This window comes from Panthera tigris, chromosome C2 (assembly GCF_018350195.1).
Source record: "Panthera tigris isolate Pti1 chromosome C2, P.tigris_Pti1_mat1.1, whole genome shotgun sequence".
In the NCBI taxonomy this organism is placed as follows: Eukaryota; Metazoa; Chordata; class Mammalia; order Carnivora; family Felidae; genus Panthera; species Panthera tigris.
In genome coordinates, this window is record NC_056668.1 from 57,231,348 (window position 1) to 57,247,730 (window position 16,383).

The 16,383-nt window shown below is 32.4% G+C and overlaps 1 protein-coding gene across 3 annotated transcripts in view; it reads left to right on the forward strand.

Moving 5' to 3' along the window:
• NECTIN3 (nectin cell adhesion molecule 3) overlaps positions 1-16,383 on the forward strand; it is a 124,745-nt gene that overhangs the window by 52,026 nt on the left and 56,336 nt on the right. The window contains exons 5-6 of one of the 3 annotated variants that reach the window (XR_006222138.1): positions 1,200-1,351; positions 9,152-9,997. Coding sequence is in view for 2 of the 3 variants with exons in the window: in XM_042998827.1 (XP_042854761.1) it covers positions 1,200-1,351; positions 9,152-9,732 (733 nt within the window). In the remaining variant the exon portion in view is untranslated. Of the gene's footprint in view, positions 1-1,199; positions 1,352-9,151; positions 10,984-16,383 lie in introns of those variants that run through there. The other 2 variants (XM_042998827.1, XM_042998828.1) reach the window with 2 other exon arrangements.

The window sequence follows — 16,383 nt, forward strand, 5'->3', positions numbered from 1 at the left end:
AAGAACAAAATCATTCCTCTTATGGTCCAGTGTTGGTTTTGTTTCTTTCTACCTTTTTATTGTTTTTTTTTTTTTTATTCTTATTCCCTTTGTAATTAGTTGTTGGTCTTCTACTATATACTTAGATCATTGAAAGCAAGAACCTGATCTTATTTACTTGTGAATCTCAGCAGCACTAACAGAGTAGAGTGTGATTAGTAGTAAGCTACTGGTAACTAAGTAATGGATAGCCAAGTGAATGAATGAATGGACTTTTTGAAAATCTTAGTTCAAACCATAATACTTGAGTGCCTGGGTTTGCTTGACTTTTTGTCCTCTTAAAAAAATTACTCATGTACTTTAGAAATAATTTCAAAATAAATTGGTGTATTTTTTGGTACCCTAAATTTGGCTATATGATGTATAACAGTATACTTAGTTCCATTGCAGTGAATGGCTTTAGAGTTGCAGTGGGATTTTATTCTTATTGTGGTTTATGCTAATGTATAACAGGACATCTTAGAGCCAAATTAGTATAGACATCTATTTTTAAAAAGTTTTTATTGATGCCAAAATGGTGTCTTGGTTTTTACTGTCCCAGATGCCCACCTTAAAATTGAGATTATTTTATAAGAAGACCCTTTTTGATGCTTTAGAAACTAATCCTCTTTGGATGGGGCATTGTATAAATTTGCTCAGTATGAAATAATGCTGTTTAAATATGTTACAGAAGGTGCTAAAACATTACTATGTACTTAAATGTGTTGACTTTTCATCAAGGAATTTATAGATATATCATGAATTGATGTATTCACTGAGAATTATTTGTAATTCCTTTGATACTGTATGTCTTCAAATAATACATTTTTCTAATTTTCCAATTTTCTGAATTTGAGTCTTAAAATCACACAATTTTTTCTCTCCTTCTTTCCCATTCTAATATGTTGGCCTACTTCCACCTCTGTCATTTAGTATTTTGAAAGAATGGTTATTTATTTACTTTTTGTTTTTCCTGAAAGAGTGGGTATTCTTCGTGGATTTTTGTCTGTTCATTTTTATTGACAATTCACATCTTATATGCTTTCATTTCATAGTGAATTTTACCTAAAGAATGCCAGTTCTTTTACTAATATCTCAAAAGTGTGGTATCTTATTTAAATAGCTGTCTGTGAATAAAGTCTGACGATACGTAAAATAATTTCATGCTTTTTAAAATCTAGGTTAGATGGACAGTGGCCTGATGGTTTATTGGCTTCAGACAATACTCTTCATTTTGTCCATCCATTGACTTTCAATTATTCTGGTGTTTATGTCTGTAAAGTGACCAATTCCCTTGGTCAAAGGAGTGATCAAAAGGTCATCTACATTTCAGGTAAGTTACTATCTACTGGTGAAATGAGTTAACGAAATTATTCCTGTAACAGCAGTAATAATAACACTATGTTCTCATTGGCAATTTATATTTGCTAAGATACAGATTCCTCAGTGTGAGGTTTTCCAAATAATCTAAAAGAGATATAATAAAGTAGCCCTGCCTGAAACACATATGTAAAGTGCCATTACTTAAAGAAATGTCAAAGAGTCTATGCAATAAGCTTATATACATTTTAAGACCTTTGCATATAGTTAATTTTTCAGTTACATAGTATTAAGTATTCCTTTTATAGATAGTGTGTACCTTTCTAGGTTCTCTCATCTTTACACCGAGAACATCTTTACATTGGGTTTGTTTGTTTATTTGTTTTTGGTTGTCACTCAACACAAGTGTCTCATAAATAAAATGGGATATTGACTTTGATGACCTGGCTTATTAAAGAACATACTTTGTCACTCAATATGGAACTCTATCATATTGGAATACTGAGAGGTTAAGTAGGAATGCTATTGAAAATGCGCTAATGAAATAAAATTTAAGATGTTTCTTATTACCAGGCCTTAAGCAACTAAGAACTTAGATTTTTCACATCCCATTTATTTTACAAGGAACATTTCTGTTCATTTGACTGAATATATAAATTTGGATACTCACAAAATACTGTTAGAGCTAAAAATACATTTATTCATGGGTGTGGCTATAACAAATTATTAATGGAATGCTCAGTTGTAAAAATTATATAAAATATTTCGAGCATCTCCTTATTGGCTATAAGAATATAGCAATCTTCATGTCTAAAAAATGGAAAATTAAAGGAAAAAGGAAGAGAACCTTGAGAAAAGCAGGTTTGTATGGTAATTATGTAATGGATATAGCTAAGGTTTTTATCTCTGTTCTGATCTAAAACTAAGTAAGTTCGATTTTTAGAGAAATTTTAAACTTACTTCAATGTTATATTCTCCATCTTTGATCCCTCAATCTAGAAACAATCCCTCATATTATTTTCTCTTAGCATTTCCCACAATTTTTAGTTTTATGCTTAACTTGTGTACTTATTATTCATCCTCACATTTAAGCATTTTGCATTTGCTTCATTTACCATTGAATACTCAGCACTTAGCGCCTGGCACATGATAGGCATGATGCAAATATATTTTTGCATGAATCTCACAGGAAGCTTAGAGCTGTGTACATCCCTTGCTAGCCCTTTCTGCCAGCAGCAGTGCTTTAGTGGAAATCAGATTGAGATTAAATATTAGTTTATTAGTCTCCCTTTCTTTCCTTAAAGGTTTTTGTTTTTGTTTTTGTTTTTTTTTAAGGATCTTAATGCCACAGGGAATGTATATTTAAAACGTAGTTACCTGAGGAAGGCTTACTTTTTGTTTGTGTTTCTGTTGTATAGTTTGGTTTGGGATATTATTTGTAAATCTCAGGCTCAGTGTATTATTATGTAATCATTTAAATACTGAGGCTCAATTTGGGCATTCTTATATATACTGATTCTGTTGATGATATCCTAAATTTATATCTTTTGGCATTGTGGGTCCATTTCCCAGTACTTTTGACTTACGTGTCCAACTGCCTATTAAAGATCACTAACTCTTTGTAGAAATATAATAGGCATTTATGGCTTAACATTCAAAACTGAGGTCCTGATCTTCTGCCCCTTGCCCTCTTCCTCTAACAGTCTCCCTCCTTTCTTCTGTCATTGGTAACTCCATCCTTACATTTACTCAGAGTTTAATCCTTGATGCTTATTCTTTTTTTTTTTTATGAATATAATTTGTTGTCAAATTAGCTTACATACAACAGCCAGTGCTCATCCCAACAAGTGCCATCCTCAAAGCCCATCACCCACTTTCCCCTCTCCTCCAGCCCCACATCCACCCTTACTTTGTTCTCTGTATTTAAGAGTCTCTTGTGGTTTGCCTCCCTCCCTCTCTGTTTGTAACTGTTTTTTCCCCCTTCCCTTTCCCCATGGTCTTCTGTTCAGTTTCTCAAGATCCACATATGAGTAAAAACATATAATATCTGTCCTTCTCTGACTGACTTATTTCACTCAGCATAATACCTTCCAGTTCCATGTGTGTTGCCACAAATGGCATGATTTCATTCTTTTTCATTGCGAAGTAGTATTCCATTGAATATATAAATCACATCTTCTTTATGCATTCATCAGTTGATGGACATTTAGCCTCTTTCCATAATTTGACTATTGTTGATAGTGCTGCTATAAACATTGGGGTACATGTGCCCCTATGCATCAGCATACGGTAAATTCCTTAGGTAAATTCCTAGTAGTGCTATTGCTGGGCCATAGAGTAGCTCTTATTTTTAATATTTTGAGGAACCTCCACACTGTTTTCCAGAGAAGCTGCACCAGTTTGCAGTCCCAACAGTGCAAGAGGATTCCTGTTTCTCCACATCCTCACCAGCACCTTGATGCTTATTCTTGATTTCAGTTGTTCTCTCATATCTCACCCAGTCCATCAACAGATCTTCCATTATGTCGTATGCAGAACCTTACTATGTCTCCACTTTTGTTGTGAGTATTCTGACCCAAACCATCAGCAACCCTTACTTCACTATTTTTTGTTTGTTTTTTTGTTTATTATTTTGAGAGAGACAGAGAGAGAAAGAATGTGTGTGTGTGGAGCAGGGGAGGAAGAGAGAGGGAGAGAGAATTCCAAGCAGGCTTTGTGCAGTCAGTATAGAGCCCAATGAAGGGCTTGCTCCCATGAACCCTGAGATCATGACCTGACCTGAAATCAAGAGTCAGATACTTAACCGACTGAGCCACCCAGGTGCCCCAACCCTTACTTCACAATTAAAACAGCCATTTATTCTCTACTTTTAATTTATCCTTAGAAGAGCAGCCAGAGTGATCCTTATAAAGGACATGTCAGATCATGTCATTTCTTTCCTGCAAGCCTTTTGTGGACTTCTCATTTTACCCTCAATTAAACCAAATCTTTCAATGACTATTATAAGGGTCTGCACATGCTCTGGTCCTAGATTATCTCTCTGACTTCATCTTTTATTATATCTCTTGCTCCCTCGGCCTTGTTGCTAGCTTCCTTGCTATTCTTTGACCATAACAGGCACATTGCTACCTCAAGAGTCTTTGACATGCTGTTGCTCCTGCTGGAAAGCCTTTTAGATATCCTTAAACCTCTTTCCCTCACTTCCTTTAGGTCTTTGCTCAAGTATCACCTTCATAACTATATTTAAAACTGAAAATTGAAACTTTTTTATCACCCCTTTACTACTTTCTGTCTCCTTCTCTGCCTTATTTTTCTCTACAGTATTTATGGCCACATAAATGTTCATATTTTATTTATATGCTGTTTTTACTTCTATTAGAACATAAGTCCTTTCATCTGTTTTAATCACTACTATGTCCCCACCATCTGCAATAATTTTTGGCATGTGATAGGTGTTTAGTAAACTTTTCTTGCATGTATGAAAATATTTGTTTGAGAAGAAAACCATCAGGAAAAAATTAAAACTCCAGAATGTGCTTTTTATGTATCTTTATTTTCTTTGACAAGGTAAAGAACATAACACTGGTGATAAACTGTGCACATTTTTTGATCATCCTCTACTAAGTCTCATAAGAGGGGGAATAGAATATTGGGTAAATATGAAAAATCAGTTAATTATTGCTAAGTACTTCAGAAAGATAGCATTATAAGATGCTTTTCTTTAAGCCATCATCAAGAATTAGACTTTGCCTTTCTATCCAGAGTCTTTAATATTTAATACAGTATACTATGTTGAGTTTAGTTAATTTTGCTGAGAACTTCTTGGAGGATATTAAGTATCCTAGATATACTACTGCCTTTCCAAAATGACTAATAAAGCCTAGTAGGCTTTTATCAGAATAAAAAGCCATAATTCACTAAGAGCAAACAATCAAGTTATTGATCTTTTTTATTGTAAGTTACATAAATAAATCCTTTTCCCTCTAGGGAAAAAAAAATATTTACCTCAGTATTAAAATTGGTATTTTACAATTTCAGAAATGATTTTTTAAAATATTTATAAAAGGAACATATCTTATGACTGGAGACTAAAAGATCTAGTCAGACCAGAGTAGAGTTAGCAACTCTGTTTGAAGGAAGTTGTAATTTTCTAATACATTTCATCCACATTGCTAAGTGTAAGATTTTGGAAGATGTGATTGATCCAAGATTGCAATATTCAATTTCAGTTATTCCTCATGGAGGTACAGTGAATCTTTATACAGTACTAAATGACTGCTGGAAATTGTGTTTTTCTAGTTGTTTTTGGTGTGTGTTTTTCCCTGATACTTCTTACTTCTCTTTGAGACTAGAGGAGCAATTTTTTTTTAACATACTTTATTGTCAGATTGGTTTCCATACAACACCCAGTGCTCATCCCAACAAGTGTCCTCCTCAATGCCCATCACCCACTTTCCCCTCTCACCTGCCCCCCCATCAAACCTTAGTTTGTTCTCTGTATTTTAGAGTCTCTTAATGGTTTGCCTCCCTCTCTGTTTGTAACTTTTTTTTCTCTTTCCTCTCCCCCATGGCCTTCTGTTAAGTTTCTCAAGGTCCACATATGAGTGAAAACGTATGGTATCTGTCTTTCTCTGAGTGACTTATTTCACTTAGCATAATACTGTCCAGTTCCATCCACGTTGTTGCGAATGGCCAGATTTCATTATTTCTCATTGCCAAGTAGTATTCCATTGCATACATAAACCATATCTTCTTTATCCATTTGTCAGTTGATAGACATTTAGGCTCTTTCCATAATTTGGCTATTCTTGAAAGTGCTGCTATAAACATTGGGGTACATGTGCACCTGTGCACCAGTACTCCTGTATCCCTTGGGTAAATTGCTAGTAGTGCTATTACTGGGTCATAGGGTAGTTCTATTTTTAATTTTTTGAGGAACCTCCATACTGTTTTCCAGAGCGGCTGCACCAGTTTGCATTCCCACCAACAGTGCAAGAGGGTTCCCGTTTCCCCACATCCTCGCCAGCGTCTGTAGTTAGAGAAGCAAATTTTTATGTATCACATACATTCCCCCATGCCATAAACTCAAAGTATATTGGTATACAAATCTTGACTTTTGAATCCTGTTGATTTTAGGACCTCGGCATAATATCTGGCATAAGAATCCACACCTAACTAGCAATCTTTAAACTTTAGAATTCCTAGATTTTGTTTAAACAATTCATATAAGTGTAAAAGAAATAAGAAATCAACAAATTATTTTAGCACAGTAATTATTAGGCTAAAATATGCTTTGTAGCTACAGAGGCCTTACTGCACTAATTTGTTTTCCTATTTGGCAGAACTCATTAATTTGAAAAACGAATTTCTTCATGTGACTGTAGAGAACTGAGTCTCTACTAGTTGATTACCTTTGTTATATGCTCATTTATCACACATTCTACAAATAATATCAAAAAACAATGTTTGAAAAAATAAGGAATGCTGTTGGAAGGGATTTTAAATTATGATAAATAAGTAGCTGTTAGTGATTACACAATAGTCCTTTTGTTTCTTTACGCAAATTCTAACTCTCATTGTAATTATCTTGGAGCAGGGCAAGAATTAGAAAGCATGAATAAATGTTTTGGGTACTTGTCATATGTACATTGCTTAAAATACAAAATAAGTATTAGCAACAGTCCCTCTTTCATGGAATCATAATAGTGAGGCTATGCTATTTTTAGCAGTGTTTGAGGAGGGGATGGCAGGTTAAAAAATTTTTAGAACCACTGACAAAATTAAATAAAATTTTTAAATAGGTTGTTGTTGTTGTTACTTTTTTTTTTTTTTTGGTAGTTAGATTTTCTGAAAGCTGTATTTTATTAAATCTGAGTTAAGTAGTAGTCATCCATCTGTGTTTACACAAAGAATGTTGCAAGTAGAAATAAATGTCAGTGATTTTTTTTTAAGGATACTTAGTAAAAATAATGAGTTATATATATTTGTGCTTGGTGAGAGCTCAGGTATATGCACTGTTCTGAGAAAAGTGGCATTTCATTAAGACCTATCAAAAACTTAAAATCTGTGTGCACAAAAATGTGTGAATTACAAATAATTATTTCAGTGATTTGTACTTCTGTTTAAACCTGGTGATGCCAGTTTATTGTACTTTTTTCTTTTTCTCATGAGTTGCCTTACAAATGATTAATTTTTAATTAATTAATTTAATTTTTTAATATCCTGGTTCTGTGAGGTCGCATTATATGATAGGAGGCTTTACTTTTTACTACTTTTATACTACAAATAATTCTACAATTCCACAATTTTTTTTAGGATTGAGTTTGTTCAGCTAGTGAATAATATGGTCTTACAAATTAAAACTCCTCTTGATTCACTTACATATAATATGATGACTAATACTCACTTCAAAGTACTTGACAGGATTGCCTGTTATATTGGTTTACACTCATAGGAAATTAGTTATACTGTACTTGTTAAATTTTATATTGTACTTGCTAAATTTTTACCACATTCTATACATACGGCATTCCGTGATGAAACCTGTTTCAGTAAGTATTTTTCTTTAGCTTGTAATTTTAGAATAACTTACCCCATGTAGATTTAGTATTTTTCTAACAATCATTTTTTTTAAAAGCTCTATCAGTACCACTCATTTAAAAATTAATTGTAGGAGATTATCATTCGGGTCATTTGTTTTTTATCAAAGAAGAAATTCAAGATTTTTTAACTCATCCTTTCTTCAAACTCTAGAGTTTTATATAACATGACCTACAAATACCACTTAATTGAGAATTAACCAATCTTTAATTTTTACTATTTATGTTTAGTTGCTTTTTAATATTAATGGCTATTTACTCTATAATCTAATGGCAATACACAGGATCATTTGCATCTAATATTTAAGTATTATTAGAATGTTCTCTCTAAAATATTAGCTGCTCTTTGATACTTCATACTAAAGTGATGTGACAATAAATTTTACAGATACGGTTGAAATTCTTCAATTTCCTAAATGTTCAGATATCTTACCCATGGGATATAGACATGGCGATGACATTTTTATAACATTTTATAACATGTTTTTACTTTGTTTTTGTCTGTTAGTTTCATTTGATGATATAGCCCATTTGGCTAACACAGTTTAAATGTATGCTTTTTATTTTCAAATTACTAAAGAATGATATGTACTACATATGTCCTTCCTAAAAATTAAAAGTTCTCTTTACTTAAGGAAAATATTTTTGAGAGAATTATTAAGCCAACAGCTTATACTATGGCCACTTAACAAGAATCTATAGTTTTTCATTCTTTTAAAGATAAGTTCAGATCTTACAAAAGTAAAATTAGGTCAATATGGATATTAAGAAACATACTTTAATTTTTTTATTCTTTCATTTTATTTCTTTGTTCTTCTGGCTAAGAAAATGTACATTTGGATTACTTAATTTTTTGGTATCGTAATTCTTAAGCCAGCTGTATATAGGACATTTAAGTAATATTCTTTATTTAAAAAAAAAAAGTATTCCTTGGAGTACAAGATCATGCTAAAGCTGTGAATAGAATAATTCAGGATTTACATCATAGACCATTTTATATTCCTTTTACCTCATTGGTAACTGACTAAATGCCAGTTTCCTTATTTTTTAAAAATATGTAAGTACCACCACATTCTGATCTTAAGAATGAAAAACTATTATTACTATGAATATATATTCATTAACTGTGCTGTCTTTTCAACTTGCTGCCAAATCAGCCTGCATTGACATTCTTTGCCTTTCTGTGTCTTGTCTATCTTTACTGTTTCCATTAGATCCTCCTACCACTACCACCCTTCAGCCTACAATTCAGTGGCATCCCTCAACTGCTGACATCGAGGATCTAGCAACAGAACCAAAAAAATTGCCCTTCCCATTGTCAACTTTGGCAACAATTAAGGATGACACAATTGGCACAATCATTGCTAGTGTAGTGGGTGGGGCTCTCTTCATAGTACTTGTGAGTGTTTTGGCTGGAATATTCTGCTATAGGAGAAGACGGACGTTTCGTGGAGACTACTTTGCCAAGAACTACATTCCACCATCAGATATGCAAAAAGAATCACAAATAGATGTTCTCCAACAAGATGAGCTTGATTCTTACCCAGACAGTGTGAAAAAAGAAAACAAAAATCCAGTGAACAATCTAATACGGAAAGACTATTTAGAAGAGCCTGAAAAAACGCAGTGGAACAATGTAGAAAATCTCAGTAGGTTTGAAAGACCAATGGATTATTATGAAGATCTAAAAATGGGAATGAAGTTCGTCAGCGATGAACATTATGACGACAATGAAGATGACTTAGTTTCACATGTAGATGGTTCCGTAATTTCCAGGAGGGAGTGGTATGTTTAGCAACCACTAAACGTGACTTACCTATGTACAATGTTTCATTCATACTAGTTGATCATTTTCAGATTGTTCATACTTTTTCTTGAGGAAGAATAAGCTTTTTCAACTTGATTTTCAAGCTTACTTTTTATATTCTAATTTGACAAATGAAAATGTAAAATCTGGGTTCAATGTATCTGAGCTGCTTTACATTTTTTTTTCAATGCTGTACTACTGTCTCAAGATTTAAATTTTAATGCAGAGTACTTTATTGGTCTGAGGCACACAGGTAAGAAGAAATGTCAACATTAAATGTATGACTTTTTTGGTACAAAAATTAAAAAGGAAAAAAAAAAAGGAAACTACCTTGGCATTGTGTATTAAATGTTTACCTAAGACTATAATCTCAAGTATAATGTTTGTTAAACATATACCTCTCAAAATTTATCACCACTAAATGATACTACATGAAAATTGACTATAAAACTAATTCAAGAAATGTTTATATATATTTTTAGTATACAAAACAAAATATTCAGCCTGATAAAACATCTTTCCTTTTCAAACATTGTTTTCTAAGTTTCTATATAAATGGAATCTTTACCTCTGCATTTTAATGAGCCTTGCCATAATTACTGTAGAGTGGCTTTTCAAAGATATTTTGTTGCACTAAAACTGTGGTAGTAAACTCAGTGAACATGCTGTGTGGAAGAGCCTAATTAGCTGGTCAGTATTTTTGTCCAAAATACATACAAGAGTTATAATAAAAACATGCCTTTTAAACGTAATTATTACATTTTTTTTCATCTCTGGAGGACAGTTCTTATAATGTCATACGAACATGGATTTGGGTACATTAAGTGGCATACATAGTTCTGTTTGAATGCTTTATGTCCTAAATATAAGAATAATAATGAAAAGATGGTACGCAGTTAAATGTAGTTCAGAAAGGGCATTTCAGTATATGGAAAAATATGGGCAAATTAGTATTGGAGTACAGTTTTTAGAAATGAGATACGTCAGCCAAAAATCCATACAAAGAATTTTCTAGCCCATCTTGTTTTAGTTATCTACTAGTGAATGTTGTTCAAACGGGTAAATATACAGAAAAATTAGAATAAACTTGTAAATTTGAGGTTTAATGAGAAAAATATGAATTATAGAACCAGTCACTAGCACTTGCTGATGTATATTGGCAAATCATCCCCCTCTTCCTCCTAAATGTATGTATTTGTTTCAAGATTTTTGCTTTTCCAATTAAAACTGGAAACATCATAAGGTTTTTTGTTTTGTTTTTGTTTTTTGCATAATTCATTAAGTCTATTCTTTCCAAAAATCATGTATCTTTTGAAAACGAAATGTTACCTAAATCTTCAAATGTGGATGGATCTTCTTTGTGAGGTAATTAAATTGCTTCTACAGTGGAGTCCTATAAAATTGTAATGATGACAACTATTTTGAAGCCCAAAGAAGATGTTGTTTTCTGTTGATGATTCATTTGAAAAAAAGAACTGTGTAGAATTGCCTTAGGTATTTTGCCAGGAATCGAAGTGGTTAGTAGGAGAATCATAAATAAATTATTTTGTTAATAAAAAGGCAAAGTAGGTACTTTTTTTTTTTAATCCCCCAACCGCTCCACTCCTGATGATCCTCGTCGAATCTAAAGGAATGTTTTATAAGACAAAATTCTAACATGTTCATAGAATTTTGCGAGTAGTCAAGGCCTTATTCTAAACAATTGTAACATAATTTCCTCTCTTTTGACTATCCATATTTTGTGGAAATTAGAAACCTCTTTTATTTCTCTTCCCACTTACACACGTAGTATAAGACTGTAATATCAGCAGAGGACACAGGTAAGCTCACTGATATCTTGTTAAAAAATATGTGGTTTTAATATAATTAACCACTGATATACAAATATTAAGACTCTTTGGTCCAAGTCATTGGAAGCAAAATTTTATTGATAATAATACCCTGTGATTAAAGTGGACTTTATTTTTTAATTTAAATACCAGCACTCATATGGCCACAAGAAAGATGAATCTAAAATTTCTTGCCATAGAAGATAGGAATTTGTGGCTTTTTGTTCACAATTTCATCTTTAGAACAATGGTTTGAAATGCTATATGAATCTGAGCAGAATAATCACTGTATAAATCTCAGTGGTTCTTGAGTATAATCTGAAGGAAATATTATATTTTAAGAGCTGTATTACAAAAATATAAATATCCGCTTAGTGATTATGACCTTCCTTTTATATTGTGGCCTTGTGTGTTTAGGGTTGTTATTTTTTTCTATTTTGTTTTATGATGGGAGAGGATGACATGGAAAACGGCAAGTGAATGTTTGATACCTTCTGTATCCTTAATATAAATCATTTGACAAACTAAGATTTCAAAATTTTAAGAAGCTGGTACTAGTTAAGACTTTCTGAAGCATTGCACTGCTGTTTATTAGAACTTTGTGTTTATTTACTGTACATAGAGACTTATTTGTGAACATGAATAGTCATATCAAATAAACTTTTGTTAAATTAATTTTTGGATATCAGTGATGTACACAGCTAATTGATAGGTACATAGGAAAATCCTTTTATTTTTTTTGGAAAAGATAGAATGTTTTACTTTATTTTGACGATGTTTATGTTTGTTTTTTTTATTCTTTGAACTGGCTTTTCATTTTTGTATTCACTTTAGGGTTTTCCTTCACACTGGTTAAAATATTTCAGTAATGCAGGGATGATGAATGCAACTTTTATTTTGTCCTGCCATTTTTATTAAAATATAATTAAAACTTTAATAGGCTAGGGGTAAACTTTAAAAGTTACATTTGAGAAGTACATTATAGTTGAAATATTTAGTATTTTACCATGTGCCTAAAAGGTTTCTATTTGATAAGTCTGACATTAAAGAAACCATTAAGGTTTTTCAGTAGTAAGTATTACTTCTGATAGCCATATATAGGAACGTTTTCTAGAGATAACCCTAGCTAAATGTTTAGCAGAAGGGCTTGTAGGAAGTACAATGTATGAGTGCAAAAATTGAGATAAATGTAACACTTTCATATGTGAAAACATCTGATTTGAGTTTGATAATTGCTTTTGGTAAATACTAAAGATATATGAATAAGAAGTTGTGAATGTGTGGGAGTATTGTGTAAAATATAAGAAAGGAAGAAATGGTACGCATATTGAATTTTTAATTCAAATAGAGGAATGATTTACAGATTTAATTGTTCTTTTCTGTTTGCTTGTTAATTGGAAATGTATCATCCATAAGAATATGCTCCTTTCTCAAATTTTTGGTATATGGAGTTTGGATTTAATTTTAATTTGATTTGTATCAGTGGTTTTTTTGTTTTTGTTTTTGTTTTTTTTTACCAAGTTATTTATCAGGTGGTAGCCCCTAATAGCCATGCAACAAATCTTTAAATAAAAGTTTTTAAAAAATTCTTTAGAGGCATATTTCTATAACAAGCCTATATCTCTGTATTACCTTTCTCCTTGTTATATTATCTGCTGAAGAGTGTGTGTGTGTGTGTGTGTGTGTGTGTTGTGTGTATAATCCAATTTCTTATATTTAACTAATGAAGTTTTTGTGGGAATTCAAAACCTATTTTTATTCCTCTTCCCAAACAAGATTATATAAGGTTAAAGGACACGGTTAAAATTTGAGGGAGCATCTAAGTTGGTAGGTTAGCCATTATAGGATTTATTTTTAATTGACTACTTAATTCCTATTTCCTATACACATTGTGAATAACATTCTGCACAATCATGAATTATCTGTTTCTCCAGGCTTAGCAGTTAAAACAAATTTTGAATATTTTTGCTGCAACTTTAACATAAATTAAATTTTACATACTGGCTTTCTATTTGGAATGAACATTTCATGAGATGTTTTGTAAGTTGGCATTTAGGGCTTTTCACTTATTACTGCTTTCATTGTAAATGCCATTGTTTCTGATTGTAATCACCTCCCTGTTTCATATCTCTTATGTTTAAAATAATACTTGTTTTCCTAAACTTTAAATTATTTAAGGCAAGCAGCAGTTGTTTTGTTTTTATTTTTAAATAGCATACAGTGTGGATTAAGTTTGGTTTCCCTCTTGTTATTCTAATGAAAATTTATGCATGAAAGAATCTCTGTAATAGTGTACACAGGGTATCAACTATTCTGTTTTTAAAAATGCTTTCTGTTTAGTATTTGTTTTCTCTATTCCAGTTAGCTGCAGTTTTATTTTTTTTTATTTTTGTTTTGATTTTTGTACCTATCTACTTTGAGTTGAGTAGGGATAGGTTTCCTTTGCTGTATATATCCTTAGGGGTCATTTCTTGAACCTTGATAATAGTTGTTTTATCATTTTCATTTCAATTTATGAGGATAAAACTTGATTCAATTTTGATTTATCCTAGATTACTTACCTTTTTTGCTGCTGTTCTGGCTAGGTACTGTGGGTGAAGCAGAGTGAAAGTGAGTTTAATAAGATAACTTTAAAATATCTTTAAAACTTGAGAAAATAATTCAAGGCCTATTTCCTTACATGTATGATATTTCTACATAGACATGATAACTAATTTCAGTCTCAGTTAATGAGAAATATCTCAGGAAACACCTAGTCTTGAAGGGACAGTTTGGTCTAAAAGCCAGAGGTAACTAGATCTAGAAGACTGGCCTCTCTTTTTCAAAAACATTTTCTTATGAGAAATTATATGAAAATAGGACAGAATAATGAAATGAACCTCAGTGTACCTGCTTCTGTTTATTATCAGTTCATGGTCAGTCTTGTTCCATTTAAATTCCTATTCACATAATCCCTCCTGCTCTTAGTTTATCTGTAAATGTATCAGCATACAGCTCTAAGAGTAGAAACATTTAGGAAAAGTAACCACAGATTTCTTGTACCAAAAATTAAAAATGCTTTAATATTAAGAATCCAATGAGTGTTCAAATTCTAATCACTTTTTTTGTAGTTTTAATTAGTTTCTAAATGTGACCCATACATTGTGATATTTTTAATATTTTTAATCTATGTGTTCTCCATGAGGCATTTCCCACTCCCTTGATTTTTCCCTTGCAATTTATTTGTTGAAGAAATGGCTTCATTTGTGTCCTGCAGCTTCCCAGTTTGGATTGTGCCAGTTGTACCTCTGTAATTTCTGTAAATTGTCAGATCTAGAACCTTGATAAGATTAAGGTGTAATTTGGATGTGGGGGGCAAAATCACTTCCTAAGTGGTGGTATCTTCTATCAGAAGGCATATAATACCTGCTTTTCTTTTGATATTAGCAGTCATTAGATGCTCAAAGCCTAGATCCAACAGGGAACCTACTTGATGTCTAGGTTTATTAACCCTCTTCTTTTACCATACCGTGTGCTTTGATGTCTGAATAATTATGACCATACTGCTTTTACCTGAAATTTCCTTTCTACACTTCACTGCATTCAAGATCCAGCTCAAACCATGTGATGGGAGTGTGCTTCATTTGTTTTTTTAATCATGATTTTGTATTTTTGATTCAGTGATTCAAAGGTTTGATTCCATGTTCAGATATTTCGATACTTGGTTTTTATTTTGATATTTGGTAGCTAAAATGCAACTTCTCAAAAACAAGTAGATTTAAATGGAAGAAGTACATTGTTGGGAGCCTTAACAGTTTTCATCCCAACTACTGTTTTTAGAGCTAGTCTCCTGTTCAGAATGTTTGCTTTTTCGATGTCTTGCTAATCACAATAACTTCACCCCTCATATTAGCTATTATTTTAGCACAGTATGGGTTTAGTGTGAGGTTTATGGTTAATAAGAGTGAATGTAAATCTTTATTTTATTTGGTCTCCTAATGTGCTTCAGTTTTTTGGTTGACTCATCACTGATTATATGGCCATGGTTTTGCTTCATAATGTAGCTGATAAAATTTGTGTATTAAGAGTAAGATAATTGCATTGCTGTTTTAAGGGATTTTGTCATTATTTGTGCCTTCATAGTTGGTGTTCTCTTCATTCTGCCAATTCTTTGCAGGAATGACATCTATTAAGAATAAATGCTTCCTAGTATATAACATGGATTAGCACAGATCCTCTCATGTTCCTCTGTCACCCGGGGCGTCCATGTCGGCCTCCTTTAAATTCTTGACTGTTCGTTAAATCTAGGGTAGTTACTAGTTCACTCAGCTGAGCTCTCATACATCCGTAGTGTGTCACAAGATGCTGGCTCTGCTGAGAGGGGACAACAAAGTGGATGTGTAATTGTTTTGATTTCATTCTGGAACTATCCCATTCCATACTATCCATGGGATTTTGTAGATGCCTTGTGTAGCAAGTGAACACCTGATGTTTGGACTAAGTGAAGCTACCAGTGCCAGTCCGTGTATTATATACTAGCACCACATTTATTTTGTAATTATCACTTATCCTAAAAAAGGGGATAAGTGATAATAATCTCTTTCTACATTGGAAAAAAATATTTTTATGGATTCTGTGATCCCACTTCAGGGATTTTGCTCTCTACTGTGACGATAGGGACTATGTAAAATTCATCCTTACATTCTTGGCACTTAGCATGTGCCTGACACGTTAGGTTACTATTGGTAATTTGTTGAATGAGAGGTGACAACACCATCCCGACCCAAAGAAAGGACATTTATTAAAAAATAGTGAGATAAATATTTCGATG